This window comes from Poecilia mexicana, unplaced genomic scaffold, assembly GCF_051168715.1.
Source record: "Poecilia mexicana isolate PSO_F unplaced genomic scaffold, ASM5116871v1 scaffold_11, whole genome shotgun sequence".
NCBI classification, from domain to species: Eukaryota; Metazoa; Chordata; class Actinopteri; order Cyprinodontiformes; family Poeciliidae; genus Poecilia; species Poecilia mexicana.
The window spans coordinates 543247-564851 of NW_028263380.1; the positions used below are offsets into that span (position 1 = coordinate 543247).

General features: G+C 39.3%; 1 protein-coding gene across 1 annotated transcript in view; it reads left to right on the plus strand.

Moving 5' to 3' along the window:
- The window catches only part of LOC106912698 (immunoglobulin superfamily DCC subclass member 3), an 82159-nt gene that overhangs the window by 51118 nt on the left and 9436 nt on the right, over nt 1-21605 (plus strand). The window contains exons 10-12 of the mRNA XM_088010018.1: nt 9397-9585; nt 15352-15465; nt 15572-15698. Coding sequence (XP_087866144.1) covers nt 9397-9585; nt 15352-15465; nt 15572-15698 — 430 coding nt within the window. The remainder of the gene's footprint in view (nt 1-9396; nt 9586-15351; nt 15466-15571; nt 15699-21605) is intronic.

A 21605-nucleotide genomic window follows, 5' to 3' on the forward strand; every position in this document is an offset into this window, starting at 1 on the left:
CAATAGACATGGCATTCATGGGAGAATTGCGAGAAGGAAGCCTCTGCTCTCAAGAAAGAACAAAGCTGCACGTTTAAAGTTTGCCAGAGAACACTTGGACAAACCAGAGGCTTTCTGAAAGTCCATTCTCTGGACGGATGAGTCCAAAATTTAATTATTTGGCCACAATCACAGGCGCCATGTTTGAGAAAAGTAAACACTAACTTTAAAGAGAAGAACCTCCTCCCAACAGTGAAGCACGGTGGTGGAAATGTGAAAGTCTGGGCCTGCTTTTCTGCCTCTGGACCTGGACGACTCCATATTATCCAGGGAACCATCAATTCCCAGGGCTATCAACAAATTCTTGACCAGAATCTCTTGCCATCAGTCAAGGAGTTGAAGCTGGGATGGAAATGGATTATGCAACAAGACAATGACCCAAAGCATTCCAGCAAAAGTACCAAAGAATGGCTTAAGAGAAAGAAGATTTGCACTCTGGATTGGCCCAGTCAAAGTCCAGACCTCAATCCCATAGAAATGCTGTGGCAAGATCTGAAACGGGCAGTACATGCCAGATGTCCCTCCAACCTCTCTCAACTGGCAAAGTTCTGCAAGGAGGAGTGGACAAAAATACCAAACAGCAGATGTGAGACACTTGTTTGTGGTTACAGAAGATGTTTAGTTGAAGTAATGGCTGCAAAAGGAGGTGCCACAAGGTACTAACTGAAAGAGTTCACATACTTTTGCACTTGGCAGATTTTCTGTTTTTGACAGATAAAATACTTTTGTTGAATAAATAATAAAAATATGTATCTTTTTTTCTTTGTGTTCCTTATTTGGAAGGTCCGCATTACAATTTGAGCTTTGGATGTTCATTTTACATGATTATTATAATTTTTCTTTAGAAAACAATGGCCATGTTTGGATGGTTCACAAACTTTCAAGCAGCACTGTATATTAAGGAACAAGTGTCCTTACCTTTTATTTGGGCCCTACACCAGAGTACTGTTTCGGAAAGTCTGCGCCTAAACGGCCAGTCCAATCTCTGCTCATGTGTCAACACAAAACCATCCTCTGCTATCATCTGTTGAGAATGAGAATCTCAATCGATGAATCATAATTTGTATTGACACACGGAACATAAAATCAGCCAAGAAAAGCATTCAGACTTTACTTATTTTATTAACTTTCAGCGCTGAAAGGAGACGCTTTACCATTACATCCAAGAAGAGTTTCTAAAAAAGTCTGTGCAGCGTCTGAGGAGAAAGAGGAGGGCAGCTGATTATATGAACTGAAGACACTCCCTGAAATCACACCATGTCTCTGTGGCCTGATAAGTTTCTGTTTCTCGTGAGAAATGGACCTTGGTGTCTAACAGAATCAAAAATGTATCTCTTTACTATGGGTCCTTTGTCTAACAGCGTGTGACTCTTTCTCGGCCTTGGTAAAGCATCTCAACACCCACAATGCACTGCTATCTCAAAATTCTCCTTCAAAATAAAATACAGAGAAATTAATAATATAGAACTTTTTAAAACTAATTAAGACATTTCCGACTTCCAGCCTGGGGCAGAACACTCAAAATAATTTCCAAATTTAGTTCAAGTGAATCAGTAACATTTAATCAAGACTACTCAGTTTGAAAGAGAAAAAGTGCAAATTCACTGGGATGTGCATGTGTAGACTTAACACAGTAAAACTTTTTACTTTTTACTTGTCATGACTTCAGTTTAATTTTCCACAAGGTATATAGTTCTTAACATTTATTGTGGAAAAAATTGTAGCAATATTCCTTATATTTCAGCTTGCATTAATAATAAAAAGATAGGTTTCATCTATTTCCAGGCATTTTTCTGTGAGCTGCAGTTACTTGCTTATGATTGAGTATAAGTGCCAGGTGTAGCGTAGTTGAATCTGCGTTGTGTCTTGTGGGAATAACAGCCAGACAACAGCTGATCTTGAGGGACTTTTAATAGTCCTGCATTAAACAGCAGAAAGAAAAAAAAAAGTCAAAAACAGGCTCTTTCTCCGCACGGTGCTTCACAGCGCCTTCTCCCACGGAATCCGAACAGAAAGAGCGCAATGGAGATCGTGGGAAAACCTTTCATGAACTATAGTGGTATGCCCCGTTAATTTTTCTTCTTAAACCCCAAACTGACACTCAACACAACAATATATGAACTCAATATGTTTAACACTAGAGATAACAATTTACATTTTCATTTATAACACACCAAATTTAAATAAAAATAATCATTTTGAAACAGGAAGTTACCCGCTGTTTACAATGGATCTGCCGTCTTTTCAAAATAAAAGCTGGTACTATTCAGATGAGTTCCTACCGGAATAGCGTCGCACATGGCAATCTAGTGTAATAACATCACACCCCCACAGTTTTACACTAGATTGCGGGCATCTTACCCAAATACCAAAAGAAAACAACAAGCATACAAAGATAATCTTACAAATGTTTTTTTTTTGTTTTTTTTACAAATCTGACCATGACAATACATGTAACCCAGGTATACCCTCCATACAAGACCAAAATGGTCGACCAGCAAAGAGCTATTCGATAAAGAATTAGGAGAGATGAGGGGTAGCTAAGTCCCCACCTCACCATAGAAGACATGCCACTTACACATCTATCATAGAGTACACCCAAAATCACCCCAATGTGTCCAGTGCAATGGACAACCTAAATAAAATCATGACCAGAACCCATTATAATAAATCCCAATAAAAGAAAGAAGAAAAACAATAACACAAAATAAATGGCCCTATGACAAAATCTTAACTCTTTGTGTGGACATTGTCTGAATCAACCTGTTAACAGGTGTGATAAGTCTTCCTAGTCTCGTCCGTATCCCGTCCCCTGGAACAACCGAAGGAATCCCTTAAGGTACAACAGTAGCGACTGAGTCACATCCAGACACATGTGAACTACTAACGGCCTTAGTTGAACCTATGGTGTCACTTGGGCGTAAACCTACACTGAGAGTCTGAAAGCTGGTCACTATTGTGATCCTCAGAGTGTGAGCTCTCCGTCCCATTATCCACCCCATCCAAGATGCTCTTATGGTCCCCACAGGCAGACATGATCCCTCTACCCTGAACACTACCATCATTCACTCCAATAGCTTCAGATTCACTAGCTACTGTAGCTTCACCTGCGGTCATCACCACACTGGACTCTGGAAGGGAGGGAACCCAGTGAGCTGTTCGAGCATCACTGTCCTGCTCACCTGGAACCACATCTTCTGACGGCCCACCTGCTGAAACTGTGTTTGAAAAAGAAGTCTGGGACACAGAGTCATCCCATGATGGCAAAGGCAAAAAGTTTACAGGCATGATCAGATTCCTATGAACTGTCCTAACCCGTCCTGTGACAGGATGACGAATAACATAGGTATTCAGTTCACTGTTCTTATGAACCACAATGTAAATAGTATCCTTCCAACGATCAGCCAATTTCCGTTTCCCCCGTTCCCCTTTGTTAGCCATCAAAACTCTGTCTCCCTTCTCCAAAGAGTATCCCTTAACCTTTCAGTTATACACCTCAGCTTGTCTCAACTGTTGCTTCTCAGCGTGCTGCTGAGCCAAAGTCATTGCTTCTCTGAGGTCTGTGCCCAATGACTGAACATACTTGTCCATGTCAGCAGTCTCGCCATCCAAGAGAACACTTCCAAACATCACATCAACAGGTAACCTAGGAGTTCGCCCGAACATTAAAAAGAAAGGCGGAAAACCTGTTGTTTCCATAACACGCGAGCCACTGATTTGGCAGACTGATTTGGACATGGGTAAGCACATGCAAGCCTGGTAAAATGGTCTGTCACCACTAGAACGTCGATGGACTTGTTATTGACATCCTCTGCGGACCAGAAGTCAATACAAACTAATTCCAGTGGTGCTGATGTGACAACAGAAACAAGTGGAGCCCTGGCCTCAGGTTCAGGTGCTTTGCTCAAGACGCATCTCTTGCAATGGCTCACATATTCTTTGACATCGTGTTCCATCGAATCCCAGTAAAAGCGCTGTCTGGCAAGCCAGAGTGTGCGCTGCTGACCTTAATGGCCTGCATGATCATGCACCCCTTTCAACACCTGACCTCTCAAAGCAACTGGTACCACAAATTGGAACACTTTCTTCTTGCTCAACACATGTTTAGAAACACGGTACAACAAACCCAGCCGAGTCGTGAGTTTACCCCACTGTCGCATGTACGGTTTGTCTCCCGCGATTTGTGAATGTGCTCACGTCGGGATGGTCGACTTCCCCTGTTCACATAAAAAGAAACCCGGCTGATCACAGGATCCTGACACTGTTTATCATACAACTCCTCATGAGTAAGGACAGGCAGTGGGCTCTACCCCACTGGCAAAAGTTACTCCAGCTGTTGTGTGTAGCAGGTTGCCCTCATTTTTGCACCTTCACTCCAACAATGGTGAGACTTAAATAAGGCTGACACCTCATCATGAGAAACTCTCCCAGCATTGTCCTTAATGTCCACACTGCCTGTGACAGAGCCCTGGATCGGAGAGGTAAATTTAAGCTTCCCATCCACAGACTCTTCCCGAGAAAGGCGAAACATGTTCTGAACATCTTCCACCAACAAACCTCTGGCCTCTTCCAGCAAAGTGTCATATGGAGTCCTCGTCAAACGGTGCATCATCTTGTGCCTAGCAAATGGTTCCCTGCTCAATGCATCTGCCACAATATTTCGTGGCCCTGGAATATACTGAATGTCAAAATCAAAGGGGGCCAGCTTGGCCACCCACCTCTGTTCGCAAGCATCCAGTTTCGGCTTGGTAAGAATGTACTTCAGAGGATTGTTGTCAGTCCAAACAGTAAATTTGTGTCCACGCAGCCAATGACTAAACTTATCATGAATAGCCCATTTCATGGCGAGAAACTCAAGCCTATGAGCTGGGTATTTGGACTGTGCATGATTCAAGGACTTACTAGCAAAGGCAATGGGCCTCGCAATGTTGTGGCCATCTTGTACCTGTGACAGCACAGCACCTAATCCGGAAGATGACGCATCAACAGAGAGCAGGAAAGGCCTTGTAAAGTCAGGGTGGGCAAGAAGAACCTGCTCCGTCAACAAAGCTTTCAAAATCCTAAATTGCTTCGCTACCCACAGCACGTCAAAGTCTAAATGTCACTGGTCAGTTTACTTTTGTTTATTTGGCGGCTTGGCGCTTTTTCTGTAAGCTAGAAATGAATGAGTGGAGTTTGATCCCACTTGTAGTTCTAAAAGCGGTCGTTTGGATCCCGGCTGAGCTTTTCACTGTGTGCAAGGTTCTGGCGGTCCGGATGGCTGACATTAACCATATCTGCCATGGTAAATCATTACTGCTAACTATTGTGAGTAGTTAACATGATTAGACCGCATGCGTATTATTATAAAGGCTGAGCCAAGAAATTGTATCTTTATCAAACAAGTAGCCCTTCATGTTACTCTGTACCCGTGAAGTAGCTCCCAGTCTCAAAAAGGTTGGTGATCCCTGGTCCCAGGACTTTGAAACGATTGTTTAAACAACTTTTTATTTAGTAGAAAGGACCAGACTTTCTGAGCGGGTCACATTACATATCACTCTGTCCAGTGGCGCAACTGCACATTATTCAGGTGGATGCGAAAACATAAATTGCCCCCCCCGAGGCGACGCTAATCGGTGCGTCGCCCCCTCCAGACGGAGTTTTGACGCCCCCACTGGTGCTGTGCCCCTATGCGTTGCATACGCTGCATACCCACTTTTTGCACCTCTGACTCTGTCGAAGCTTTTTAATTTAACGACTTTCATATTGCGTCTTTATTCTGCCAATATTTAAATTAATCTGCTAATACGACTTGGTTGTCGCAGTATTATGACTGTATTCTTGTATTTGAAAATAAAAATATCTTAGCCTGGCCATAAAACTCTGTCATACTTACTTTACTGACCTCTGCTGCCCTTTTTGTGTTCACTGTCAAACTTCTCCGTCTCTCCTCTATGACTGTAGATATATTTCAAAACATAAGCGTCCTTAGCTCCGTTTATTTTATTTTATTTTATTTTTCCTCCTCTGCTCTGTTTACAACAGGGCTGTGTAGCTACTGGCTGGAACAGCCAGTCTGTTGATTAGTTTGAACACTGCTGCCACCTAGTGACCGGAGGTTGTTTATCAGTTAACATGAATAAAGACAATTATAAAGTCCTGCTTCTCCCCGACCCCGACACTTCACCACGCCCCCTGAGGGGGTGCGCCCCACTATTTGAGAAGTACTGACATAATGGGACCTGTATCTGATTTTTTCATGACAGTCTGAACAACACAGGTCGGACTCTTTTCGAATGCGATCCAGGCCATCCGATACGTATCCGATTCAAATGTGACCTAACGTCCAGGTCGCATTCATCCTACCTGAACGTCATTCATACTCGACAAATGTCACTATTCTGCGACCTGATACGCGCAAGAGGGAAGAAAAACCTTAACCTGACGAACTATAATGAGGATTAAGTTGTTAATATGCTGGCCGGACAACAACTTCAAATGTGTAAGCCAGTGTTGTGGTACTCGAAGTTGGTCTTGGTCTTAAGACCGGTCTTAAGACCATTTGTTGATGGTCTCGGTCTCGTCTCGGACTCGACCGCATTTGGTCTCGGTCTTGTCTCGGTCTCGGGCGCTGAGGACTTGGCGCCCGAGACCATTTTATTTTTTGGCATTTTATTTCAAGACCAGTCAAGACCACAACTGTGAAAATATCACTAAACGTACAGCATTCTGTCCACTTTATTTGTTAACATCTTTGTTTTCAGTGGATGCAAAACCCACCGATTAAAATCCAAGCAACGTGTTTCTGTTACTCCCCTCTCCCCTCCCCACCTTTTACTCTCCCTCCCCCTACCCTCCCCACCTTTCACTCGCGCGCGGCGCTCCAGGACACGCGCAGTGGTTTCCTCTCAGCGGCAGAAAATGTTTGTCTAATCGTCAGTAATACAATAGCGCTGCATAAATAGTAAGAAATCCGATGGCCACAGCTAACTCAGCAGCGCTTCGCTTTCACAGACGGTGGGGACAACGTCTAACTTTTTTCGTCACTTAGAAAAGTAGCTCAAAGAAGGTAAGCTCCGTTAATGTGATGTTAGCAAAGCTAGCTGTACAGAGACACATAAGCATTGTGATGAAAAATGTTATCACTCACTGTGCTGAATTATTGTGCGGAGGTGTTGACTGACTTGTCGCATATATGGGACAACGCTATGTCCAAAAGTCTGCAATATAGTGATGTGACATTCAGAAACAGTCGATTCTTCTCCACGGCTCTTTACTTATTAGATAGGACTGGAGTGTCACTCACTGAGAGCCGTTGTTCTATCAGATAGCCATACGCTGTCAGGATAGCATACATGCGTTAAGCATTAAGAAATCCGACCGTCAGAGTAGTTGTCAGTTCACCATACGCAGCAAGTTATGATGAACATAAGTCATTAAATTGTTTTCAATGATAACTATATAGTAGATATACATGTGTTGTCATGGTTTCAAAGTGTATTTAAAGCAGGGTCTGGCTGCAGCTGGAGTCAGCTACAACACACGCCCGTGTAAAACTCACTTAACCGCTAAGTCAGGATGCCATACAACTGTTAATAACAAAATGTATGACGATCTACGTCATGATTCTATGTTGTTGATTAAATGAAATCTTATGGTAATGACGTGTCTGACAGATATTGCCGGTGTTCTATCAGATTACCATACACTGTCAGGATAGCATACATGCAGTGAGTACCATGCCAGCACATGCGCATTAAGTCCGACCGTCAGTGTAGTTGTCAGTATACGCAACAAGTTATGACGAAAATAAGTCATTAAATTGTTTATAATATGACATAATGTGATAACTAGATGGATATACATGCGTTGTCGTGGTTTCAAAGTGTTTAAAGCAGGTCTGGCTGCAGCTGGATGCCATACAACTGTTAATAACCAAGTGTATGATGATCTACGTCATGATTCTATGTTGCTAATTAAATAAAATCATATGGTAATGACAGCGTATGCATATCTGAGCTAAGCGTACGACTATCTGACAACGTATGCTGATCTGACAGAACACCGTGATCTGACCTGACAGAACACCCGTTCTTTGTTCTTGTAATGCTCTGTGTACACTGCATCATTATTTTATTTTATTATGTATGACATGTATTTAAATTAACAAATAACTAAAACACAAGAACGAAAGAGCACGCAGAGCATGCACATTGCTCTTTGATTGTTTTTGTTCAAAGTGGTAGCTGTAATGTCTGCCGTGGTGTCAGACTACCTGGCTTCATGTACGCGGATAGAGAGTGAAAACAGTCACTTTGAGCGCCTTCTGTTTGGTTACTTCTTGCTTGTTGCTCCTTGGTCAGTGTTCATGGTTGAGCGTTATTTACCATCAGGGCATTGCCTCAATTGCTATGTTTAGTGGTGCAGACAGTGGTGGTTTCTTATATGAGCAATATGGGCAAATGCCCAGGGCGTTATGTTTTTAGGGATGGCACGAGACCATCACACTTTTTAGCACATAAATGGAATATTTAATATTGGTAAAATGTATTAAGTATCTGGGTGTTTTATGGTAATATGGATCTTTCAGATTATTTTGAGAAGCTATTTCGATCATATTTTACATTTTATTGTGTCATGTAGAGCGGGCCGCTGGTCTTGGTCTTGACTCGGTCTCGACTCCCCTCGGTCTTGGTTTTGACTTTGTCTCGGACCCCAAAAGTCTTGGTCTTGTCTCGGTCTCGATACACTCTGGTCTTGGTCTTGTCTTGGTCTCGGGTTAGGTGGTCTTGAACACAACACTGGTGTAAGCTATGCTCCACTGTTAGCATCCATGTTTACCAACGCAAACACTGAGCACTTCTTCTTTTTATGGCGGTTGGCAAAACACTGAGAACGCTGACGCTATTGCCCCCTCTACTACGCATGCAAGTTGCATATTTAGAAGTGTGAAGCCACGGCAAAAAATCCAATTTGACAAACTAATTGGGTCACTTCAGTCTGCAATGTGGGCGCAGCCTCAGTCTGTCTGATATGTCAAGGTAAACCATTCCACAATTTTGAAGCAGCAAGTGAGATTTTCAACTTATTAGAGTCTTCTTTTTCATACTTTTATCTATTGTCATATAAAAACTGTTAGAGAAAGGATCTATCTGCTTGATAAAAATATAAATAAATAAAAAATAAAAGATAAATATTATAAATAATATTTATTTTCTAAATATGTATTTTAAGGTTTGTGTTCATTTTAAAATCTGAATATATTTGCATGCTTTTTCCACTGTTGCAATAAACATGTTATCAAGGACAATTTGTGATTTTGGTTCTTCTCAAACTTTCAAATTCTGTTCTGTTTACCTCCATTTCACCTTGATCCAGTCCCAACCCCGCCCATCTGCTTTACCAAGGTACTTAACTCTACCACTGTGCAAGTCCTCTGGGAGCCACCTGCTAAGCCGGGGAAAGTTGAGGGCTTCAAATTGACATTTCGCAGAATCCCCCTCACTGACTACCATGAGCCAATTGAACTGCCTTTTCATGCCAGTGCTCACACCATATCAAACCTTGGTAAGACTTTGTGACGATATATACTCATACTTTTGTGTGTGTGTGTGTGTGTGCGTGTGTGTGTTTAAGGATAGGATCTTGTGGTAAGCATATGTTGCTGCAAAGACAGTATTTTAAGAAGCAACAGTCAAATTTAAAACAATGTCAACCCCTCCTTTTGAGAGCTTGCATGAGGAATGCAGTGTGTACTTTTCATTCCAGGACCAACAGTGTTACCGCTCTGTGTGTATAGGACAACTTGCAATCAGAGTTGTACAACGTGTAACTTTTGGTAACTTTTGAACCAGTAGAGATAGCTACAATATTAAGAAGTATTTTGTGAAAGCAGACTTTTGAAATATTCATGTCAGATAAAAAAACATCTTGATCTTCTTGAGGATTTCATACTTAAACTGTCAGCAGATTTATACATCAGCATGTCACACTGTAAATGCAAAATTTTATTTAATTGAAAATAGTAAGTTGACTTAAATCAGTTTTCATCAAATTGATATCAACACTCATTTTTTAGTAAGTACTTAGAAGTACATACCTATGAAGCTAAAACAGTCTCATAATTCACACAAGCACAGACTAAGATTCACAAATGCACAGAACGAGATCCACACTTGTATTTTGATGCAAACACAAATATATCTTGATTAACAAGCTGTTTCTGGCCTGTGAGTTACGCTGCATTTGTGTGTGAAATTTGAGACTCCCCTCTCATCTCAATCCATAAATGTCTTTTTTTAATAAATGGTCTATTTGATTGGATGATCAGCAACTAGTCAGATAGCTTCCTTGTTTCACCCAATCATATGAACGAACCCCTACTTCGGCCAATCATATTAACCCATTCTAACAGCGCTGTAGCTATGACGAAGCACCAACAGTTTAGACCTCAGCCTAGCTTCTGAAAGTGACAGAGGAGCGGTAAGCATAGGCGCTGGAACAAAGGGGGGCCGGGTGGGGCACTGCCTCCCCTGCCCCCACTTTACGGCCCTGCCCTGCCCGCCAGCTGGTCCCACCAGACATTTACACAGACTGCATGCAACTCTGACAATCTGTGACTGACATCTCTCTGTGTTTATATACAGACAGAGAAAACCTCCAGCATTGAGATCTGGACCAAATCTAAGGCTCCAGATCATAACAGTCACCCAAAGGTTTACGTACATGCGCAGCTCCAGTTCAGGTTGGGATCATGAACCACTAGGGTAATGTCATGGACCAATTTTGTCCAAAAAGGTAATAAGAATTCTGTATGCGTGCCACATCTGGGCCACATGCAGAATTTATAGAACCGTGGCGACGTTTTCTTTCCAACGGGCATTGGGAAAAAAAAAAAAAAAAGAAACACATCGTGCCAAAGTAACGTTAATGGGTCAGGATCAAATGGTCATCCACACTTTGCCCTGAGCAGATTATTTTTACTCAGGTTGAAAAATAATTGCGCGAATATATATACTATATTTTCTCTTTGCTCGTCCAACAGCCAGCCATCAGTAGCCATAAGTATCGATGGCTACTGATGGTTGTCAGGTCTCCGTTGGCTGTTGAAATTTACTTTTGTTTGTTAAATAACAAGCACATTAAAGTTTAATCATGTTTTTCATTTTGTTTTTAAAGCAAAAATATTGTCAGCAGTCCAGCTGGTTATCTGTTCCACTCAGAAATCTCTTTCCTGCACAATTAGTGGAACAGCAAATATAATCTGCGCCTTTTGGCTTCAGACCCAGAGCATCCAGATAGCGCTACTGCGCCATAATGTGATGATACGCTGGAACTATTAGGTTGTCCTGCTGCTCTAAACTGGCAATGCTGGAGGATATTTGACATATTTTATATATATATATATATATATATATATATATATATATATATATATATATATATATATATATATTTATTTTTTATTTTTTTAATGTTCTAAATATTTGACCTGTCGTGAATTTTGTCATATCTATGCATTCTCCGCATAGTTGTATTATGCGTATTTTGCACTTGTAATAAGTACACTCTTAGATATATCTGTAAATTTACAGCAGAATTCTAGCAGCAGCATACTGTTATTATAAAATACAGTAGAATATTGTTAAATTTGATGTTTTCTTCTGTTGTCACAATCAAGACTGATGACGGGCAGTAAACTATACCGCAAAATAATTGTACAATACAGTATTTTTCCTAGGCAGGACATTTTACTTGTATTTGCATCTTAGAGAACCAGCATTTAAAGTCAATATTAAACCCAAAGAAAAAAAATACTTTCTATAATAAATATTTTAGGGAATGAATCAAAATCTACAGCAAAATCAAAAGTGTTAGATTTGTAGTGTTGGTGTTGTACAGCACAATATTTTACCGTTCTTTTGAAAGAACGGTAAAATACTGGCAGCTACAGATGCCAATATTTTACTGTTCTTTCAGAGTATTTATACTGTACTTGCTTTAACAGTAATCTGATGTCAGAATTAATAATGGTACAGCTACTGTGTATTTACAGTCAAATAATGGCGTCTGTAGCTGCCAGTATATGACTGTAAATTTACATGATTATTTCTTTGAGTGTAGGTGAGCACAGGGGCGCCCACAGCTGTATGGCTGTACACGTTGTGCAGACCTTGAGATTTTCCTTTAAGTTAAAAAAAGAAAGGAATCATTTTTGAAGTTTTTCATTATCTTACCCTCTTTACTATTAACAACACTGAGGAAAAATTTGCATGAAAAGCATAAAATTTTGATATATGAATTGTAAAATTGATTTAAGTTTGCAGAAGACATTTATAGACAGTAAAACCAGTAAAGCAGAAGGCATATACAGAAAGGTAGACAAGCAGAATGCTGACACACAGATGGAAACAGAGCACAACAAAGAAATCTAGGACGTGTGACATGTCTGTACTCCAGAAGAGTTTGACAGAAAACAGTAAGACCTGTAACAATGATAGTAGTAGCTCCTTAAAGTAGATGTGCATAGCTACATTTTAACGCATAAATTATTCCTGTACAGTTAAATATGTGTGAACAGCATCATTTTGTTTGTCAAAAAGCATGACATTTTCAAAAATCGTCAGTTACTAGGGTGTACACTCTAGCAACTGACAACAGTTATAGAATTCCACCATAGGATCACATTGTAAACCTGAAAACAATCAAAAAATCTGCATAAAACTTAAATCGCAAGTGTGGAAAAACCGTAAGAGATATCAAAAAGCCGAGACATTTGAATATAGCTTAAAGACTTGTGACTTGTTTAAAAGTTGAATGGAGTTTCCAGGTTGAAGTAGGCAGAAGTAGTAAGCAATGAAAAACAGAAGATCTTAGCTGAATTTTGTAGAATTTCAATGTATTTCAATGGGGCAAAAATTTGCACAAAAGCACAAATATTTAAAAAAGTACAAACATGCAAACATAACTGACTGGCGACCTGTCCAGGGTGTACCCCGCCTCTCGCCCGGAACGTGAGCTGCACCCCTCCCGACCCCACTGAGGGACAAGGGTGAAGGAAAATGGATGGATGTTTCTCTATGATTGTATTATTTTTTATTTATATAAACATGTATTGATATTACTAAATAATATATTTTTTTAAAAAATGACTTTTTGTGTGCTTTGTAAAAATTTTTTTTATCATACATCAATATCAAAATATTCTATTCCAAATTTATTCTGTTTTCCTCAAGAATATTTAAATATGCTGAACCATGTATCAATCCAATTCAAAAATACTTTAAAAAAATCAATCTCCTTGTAAATGTAGTTATGATAGCTGTTTGAATAAGGTTTAGAGCAAAAAAAATCTTGAAATTCTGTTTTAGCAAATTATGATCGATTAAATGCACTGATATGTCATTGCGCCTGTCAAACATTTTTTTCACTTTTTTATCTCGAACAAATAACATTAACATACATAGAGGATCTTTAACACAAAGATAAATATCATAATATTATAAAAAATAAGGAATAATCACAGACATTGACAGTGTTGTTAAGGTTTTGCAATCTTCAAAGTAGAATGAATAAAGTAAAAAAACAAAAGTTAAATAAATATACATAAATTAGTAAAATGAACAAAATAATGCTTAAGATCAGTAGCTGTTAGCAATCAGTAGCATAGAAAGAATAGACACCTCATGAATCGCTCTTGCCTACTGTCTCCTTACAAGATTTAGGGCAGCCATCTTGGAGCGGTCGACCACTCCACTCAGATCCCTCTGTAGTTTTTAGTTTTATTTATCTTTTGCTGTAATAGACCTTTTATTCTGCAATCTGCAAAACTGTTAGATCGAATATAAATTGTTTTAAAATTGTTAGACATTGTTTGACACTTCACTGTGCAGAGATGTTTTTGAACTGACTGATCCTCTCACATTTTACCTACAGAGCTACTGTCTGGGCTCAGACTAGTCAAACTGTACTCAAACCATTAGCAAGTCTCTATAATCGGGCCTTAAAGGTTTTATATCAAAAGCCGATTAGATTCCATCACTGTCACATTTTGGTTAAATTTGACATTTTGGATTTTACAAATTTTCTAAATTGTCATGTATTAAAATTGATTTTTAAGTGTTTAAATGGACTTGCACCTACACCATTAAGGGACTGCATACAGAGGCTGCAGGGCAACAGCAGGCTTTGGATGGAAATTGTAAGGTTCCCATTCGAAGAACTACTTTTGCTCAAAGTGCTCTGTCTGTGAGAGGATCTGCAGTTTGGAACTCACTTCCTGTTCATTTAAAGTCTGTAACCAGTTTTAGTACGTTCAAAAATCAAACAAAACTTTGGTTATGTCAAAAACAGAACTGTACCCATTTTTGATGATTTACATTTTTCTGTTTGTATATATTATGTATACAAACAGAATACAGTGCTATTTTAAATGATTATCACTTCAATTTTTAGAGTTTTTTTTTTTTTTTTTTTTTTAAAAAGCCCAACTAGGGACAAGTGCTGCGAATTAGCTGTTGCTATTGCACCGTGATGCAAACATGGGATGATGTTTTATTCAGTTTGTCTATGTCGATGTGTGTCTGTCCCTATCAAATAAACTTTATAATAATAAATTATATGTATCTAAATATATATGGCACTTTTTGTTAAAAAAAATAGTATAAATGAAAAATTACACATTGTCTTACTTTACTAATTTTGTTAGAGTTTTGCAAGCGAAAATTTGCTCCGTACAGACACTAAGTGTGAGCGCGAGGAGAAGTTTTGAGTGCAATCATTACAAGTTTTGAGAAGAAAGGCATGAAGTTCTGCTTTCAAAATATAAATGTAAAGAAGCAAAAGTATTAAAAGTTTTGAGAACAAAAGACATGAAATCTTGCTTTCAGACTGAACATGTGTGCTCTTGAATTATAGCAAAAAAAATAAAAAATTCCCCCATGAAATACCATGTTTACATTTACAGTGCAGGAAGGAGTCGAGCAGTTTAGAGGTAGATTCAGAGAAAATCTGCCTATAATCCACAAGAAATGCACCGTAATGAAAGGATGGTGATCTGTTTGCATATGCATAGCTGAAAACTTACACAATTGAAGAAAAATATGAAAAGCAATGACATTAAATATTTAAATACTGGTAAGAATTACAGAAACCATGGAACCAAAACAAAACACAACATAAACCAATAAAAGTAGGATATTAACAAAATACTGGCATATTTTTCTAGGACGTGGAATTGATTAATTAATAATGCATAAACTCAGAGTAGCATCTTCCCTTTCATTAACAGAATCACTCACTTTTAAGAACTCCATGTGACCCTCTTCCTTTCAGAACCTAGAGCTGTGTATGAAATTAAACTGGTGGCCTACAATGGAAATGGAGAGAGTGACTCCTCCAAGAGGCTGGTGTCGGTAGCAGGGCAAGACATAAGTGACCAAATCAATGGTGAGTGTTCAACACAAGAATACAGCCCCATTCAATACCATTTTTAACAGATTTATCAATCAAGATATAAAATACATCTGTTCTCTTTTATTTGTAATTGCAAAAGGTGGAAACAGGTTATGTCAGTGCAGGGATGCTGAAACCTCTCTGGGCAGCGTCGTCATTGGGATTCATATTGGCACGGCCTGCATAATCTTTTGTGTCCTCTTTCTTACATTTGGATACCGTCACAGGTAAGAGCCAACATGTATGCCATCCTTTCCTCTATTATGTAGCAGCAATAATGCTCTGCATAATTCAAATTCCTAGTTCTTGTAATAACTTGTATATTCAGAATCTGCGTGTGTTTGAAATTGGACCAATATCCAAGCAGGAATCCAGGAGGTAAATAATGAAAAATTTCAAAAGCAACTTTAAAAAACTCAGGAACACACAGGAGACTGGAAACAACCAGTGAAGAGAGAAGGCTAAATGCTGAGAGCTTGATTAGTAGAACAATGGACTGGTACTAATTACAAACCAGGTGTAGCTATGAGGAGAGAGCAGAAGGCAGGCTGAGGGAGACAGAGAGAGATAGCAAAGAGAAGTAAATAAAGTGGGGGAATGAAGGGAAAACATAAAGTTAAAAGGAATAAAGAAAAACTAAACACAGCAGGTCAAACCAAAATAAATACAAAACAACAAAGAAAAAATTATTAAAATAAAAGATAGAACAAAGGTGAATCACAACAGAACAAAAAAAGTAGAAAAGTAAACGGGGGAAAAAGCAAATCAATCCAAGGTCCTGACAGAATCAGAATTTGGCATGTCTGGTTAAGTTTGTGTACACAAACAAGGAACTTATATTAAATTAAACAAGGAATTTATATTAAATATTAATATGGCAAAGTTTTTTAAATATGTGGAGCACTGATTCTAACAGAAAAGCTAGGCACTCTGTTAAGTGATATGCAATGAGAAGAAGTTTTATTTATATAGTACTTTTTCAGCAACAAGGCAGTTTGAAGTGTTTTCAATGAATTAGAAGAAATACAAAAACAACACAAGCACAATAAAAGAAAAACTACACTTTAAAATGTTCCAGTTCTGGATTTCTAAGTAAATAGTATTTGCTAAGTTTGTTCTAGATTAGTAAAGCATAACATAAACGTTGCAGGATTTCCCCCAGAAAACCTAAGCCTGGTAGTTGGGCCACCGAGGTTGTCCTCTGGGGTTTTGTATTACAGGAAATGTAAAATATTACTGGGTAATTACGTTACTGGAAGACATTGCCGACAATGCTTAAACCCACAACTATATAATCTTAAAAACAGCAAATAAAAAAATACAACTAAAATAAGTATTAATTAATTGCACTTCTGTTAAATCCAAATTAAATTAAGTCATCAGTTAGTGGCTCTAAAAAAATGCAGTGCTGATCTCATTTAGTACCGGCCCAAGGCATAAATGACCTAAGAGAATATCAATGCTGTTAAATTTGATTTAATGTTTTCAGCATAGATATATCAAAAGATTTTAAATTGCTTAACATTTAAATGTAAGATTTTAAGGAGCAAGTTTACTTTGTAAAAGTTCAATATTTAGATTGTTTTGTTACCATAGCTGCAAACTGATGCTGCCAGTTTAATCTTTGAGTTTTAGCTGTTTATTCACAAATACATCTTAGTAAACTACAATTATAATTGACTGCTTGGCCAATTAAAGTAGGTCCCCTCTCCAAGATTTCACCAAATCCACGGTGAAATGGTGCTGATGTTCTTAGCAGTAAGAGAGACCCCTAAATCAAATTCTGCTCAAGGCCTCATACAAGATTGGACCAGTCTTGCATGATGAGCTGCTAGACCAATAGCACTATGCATCTCTGCTGCTGGATGTATTGGGATAAACAGGAGATTTAATTTATGTGGCTTTAGTAACTCTTCAATTTTGTGTCTACGGAGTTGACACAAAATGCCAACACCGTAGACACCACAGAGGCTGCCTTTTTTTGCCTGAGCTTCATGGGACGAGTTGTTCTGATCTCCACGTGGCTCCGCAGCAACTCTACCTGACTTTAAGTAGGCAGAGCATTTGATATGCATTGTGTCGACACAAAAAATAAAATAAAAACAAACCAGTGTGCTGTGTGACAATGAAGCGAACACAAAAGCTCCTCCATGGCCTGATCCACCAGTCCACTAACTGGGAACTCAAACTTTATCTGCGCAGACAGAGTCAACATGTTGAGACGTAAATGCACACGCCCGCACATAATGCCTTGTTCACAAAGAAATATTCTCACCGCACGCTCAACGCGGACTCATAAATGAGCACCTGTGAGCATTGAGCAGCTCAATGTGAACATTTGTGGTTCACAATGAGCTGTGCGAGCAGAGCAAATGTGGTGGATTTAAACGTGACTCATACCTTGATGAATTCTAGAATGAAATATGGATCCTCAAAGGGGGTTGATATAAATGATATGAATATAGGTGAGCTTATATCAGCAATCTGTGCCAAGATAAACTTTAAAGATCAAGCCACGAAAGCGTGTGTGAATTGCCCAACATACAGAGGCGCCAGTGGTTTGATTGGTGCGCGCTCCCCGCTCAATGGATCAACTATAAAAACTATATCCCCATCTTTCTTTCAAGAATAATTCTGCCCTGCCAGTAAAATGCTCACTGCAGGAGACGCTTGCAGTCCGGCTTATTTAAAAAAAACATTTTTTTTTAAATTATAGATATATATATATTTTTTTTTTTAGAAAAATAAAAACAAATAACACTTAACCTGGCTGGGGGGCATGTAAAGCTTGGCACCCAACAGGCTTATAATACACTGGGAGAAACCCTGCTGCTGGTTCTCCATATTTGATTCTTGTTCTGGGTTGCTAAGTACTGTACAATTTATAAAGTAACAGGAATTTCTCTAAGTCTTGCTCCGATATTAGTCCTTTAAGCCTGGAAATGTTCTTCAGGTGATTATAAGAATGAGAATAAAATAAACAACTAAACAGGGTGATGAAATGACATCAGGAAGGATAGGGCACATATAGCAATGTTCAACATGCAGGCAGCAAAATAAAATTAAATCAGGAAGTGTGTATCTGTAGCCTTGAGATATGTGTGCAATAAGTCCGTGAACCCCATTCAGCCAACTCTCACCAGTGGCGGAGCCAGACTTTTAAAGTTGGGGGGGCCAAGGGGGGTCCAGGACTACCCTAAATCTGGGGGTGCAAAAGGCAAAATTTACGTGCGCACATCTCTCTCTCTCTCTCTCTCTCTCTATAATATATATATATAAATATATATATATATATATATATAAATATATATATATATATATATATATATTTTTTTTTTTTTGTGTAAAGTCTATATATATATATATGTAGACTTTACACAAAGAGTTCATCGCAGAGGCAACTAAAATCAATCAATTAAAAAAAAAAAAAGAATCCTTTCTGAATATCATCTCATGGACACTGAACTAAATGCGTCTTTCAGACCGAGAGCTGACAGCGTGTTGAAGAGTGATGGTCAGGACACCTTGGTTAGGAAGATCATTGCAAATCTTTAGTTGAAATGGCGCCTTTAACTCCAGTCTCCAGTACAGAACAGAGAAAACTAAAGACAATGCAACGTTGTTTTAATCCATTTATAGTCTAAACAGAGGAGCCAGCAGTTTATTTTGAGGAACTAAATAAAGGTGCAAAAGTTAATTAGATCCATGCGCAGTCCGCTGCACAACCAATGCGGACGCGGCTCCGCCGCTCCGAAGAATTAAACTTAACTCGCCCTGCAGTTTTAACAAATGGAGTTGAAGATGTTACCTTCCCGCACCCAGAAGGAGAGCGATGCTCAGAAGGAGCGCGGCAGAAGTAACATCTGTCCGTTTTGGAGAAGCGAAACCATGCAAAAAATAAAAATAAAAAATCCTGGTAAAAACGCCCGAACCCTGCACATGGTTAAAAGGGGGGAAAAAAAGGAAAAAAAATCTCGCAGAGCTCAATTGTTCGGTTTGGTTCATACAGATCTAACTGTCGATGAACCAGCACAGATTTCTCTGCAGATGCAACCAGGAAGAATTTGTGAAGCTGTGCGTTCAGACCGCAGCGGGTGAATTAATGGTAATTTAAGTGGAGTCGCTTGATTTCATTTGTTATAAGTTATTGGAGCCTCAGTCAGTGGTTTGTGTCACTACGGAGAAAAAGTTAGATGCATTTATCTGCTTTATGTGTGATGGGAAATATACAATATATAGTTACACTGTTTACGTTAATGGTGTTTTAAAAACAAAACCAGTAAAAACTTAACTGAGTTAATATGTCAGATTCCCTCCTTACCCTCGTCTTGATTAGAATAGAGAGCAGTCCGCTGGTTTCTGTCCAGACTGTGATCAAGCGCAGCTGACGCTTGGTGCGCAGGCAGTTTCAACTTTACACGCAGAGAACAGAGAACATCGCGGAGCTCATTATTAATCATACTAAGAACAATTTCTGTCAGAGAATCATCTCTGATCTGGACGCTTTAATGGACCAGAGGCTTTGGAGCGACCAGCAGCTGATCCGCTTCTGCGGGGTTTTTCTCCCGCAGGCCGAAGGAAGTGATCAGGAAACGATCAGAGTTCTGCTGTCTTCTAATCACGTCATTTCGTGAAATGTTACCTGATTTCAAAAACGGTCTCTCAGAGAAATACTAAATGTTTCGTTTGATGACTACAAATTGGAAATAAAATTATTTTTTTCTTTGACGGATAACGAAAAATCTCCAGCGCAACCTCTGCTCCAAACTACGAACATTGTCGGCCCCTCTTTGTTTTTTTTTTTTTTTTGTTTTTTTTGTGGAGGATCAGTAAATAACTTCTTGGTGTTTTACAACCACCAGGTTTGAAGGGTTTAGCCTTTGAGTTGCACCACAGCGCAGCACATTTGAAACATCCAGGAGATCAATATCAGCTCATTATTATGAGTAAAAGTATAAAAGAGGCTGGTATCACGCCTGATGTAAATCTTTTTATTTATGTCATCACATGGACTTATATAAAGTTTTATACATTTTCTTTTCATATATTTATTATTGTTTTTCTTCTTTAGATATTAGGTTGGCTTAGAATGATTCCAAATAATGTACAGGAATGACCTGGTGCTGTTACATGTCAATCATCGGAGGGGGACACTGGGGGGGCCAATCAGATGACAGGGGGGGCACTGGCCCTCCTGGCCCCCCCTCTGGCTCCGCCTCCAACTCTCACAGGCAATAGTCTCTGATACTGTGGTCTTACTGAGCAAGTTCTTGGGAGCACTCTGCTCCACATTTGCACGGATGTCTTCAGGAAGGGAACGAGGTGTGAAAGAGCATCTTGTTTACATATCATCCACAAGAACTGAGATAGCCAGCCAGCCAAGGCCAACACAGGGGAGCCAGTTCAGATGGTGACAATATTGTTTAGATTGGGTAGACTTTTAATTTCCATCTGCCTCAAAGTCTCACCGATACATATCTGTTGATTCCAATCAGTCAGCAAGACAACCCGAGGAATGACAATGTCTCTGTGGTGGCTGATTTTTGCAAATAATACTCAGTGGCACTGACCTGAAGGTAAAAGAGTAGACAGTTTGTGCTCATGATGAGAAAGACATTAGCTGCCCATTGCTGTCCCTAGTCCTGTGTAAGTCCTAGGAAGATCACCCATGATTATTTTCTCTGCAGACCTAATTATTTGTTGCTGTCTGGAGCCTGTCCTGTTAGAACATGTGAAGTGATCCACATACACAGTGATGCTGAAGAGGATGAGGGGAGGTAACAGGGAGATGTTCTCCAGAATTCCACTGTCATCTCCACAGTCTTGAACAGATGAAGCTTCATGTGATTCTGGCTAAACTACTGGACCAACCGATCTACCTTCTGTCTGTACACAGGCTCATTCCTGCTTTGATCAAGACCAATGGCAGTGGTGTCAACTGCGAAAAACAGGGTGTTCACAGACAGGTTCCTTGAAATGCAATTTGTGTAAACAGAGAACATTCCCTTGGGAGGTTACAGTGCTGATGGTTCTTGTACTGAAGCTAGAAAAGCGTCTGGTAAATAGTCAATGAATTTATGATGTTGAAGTCTGAAGTCCACAAACAAGATTGACCCTAGGGGAATTTTTCTGCC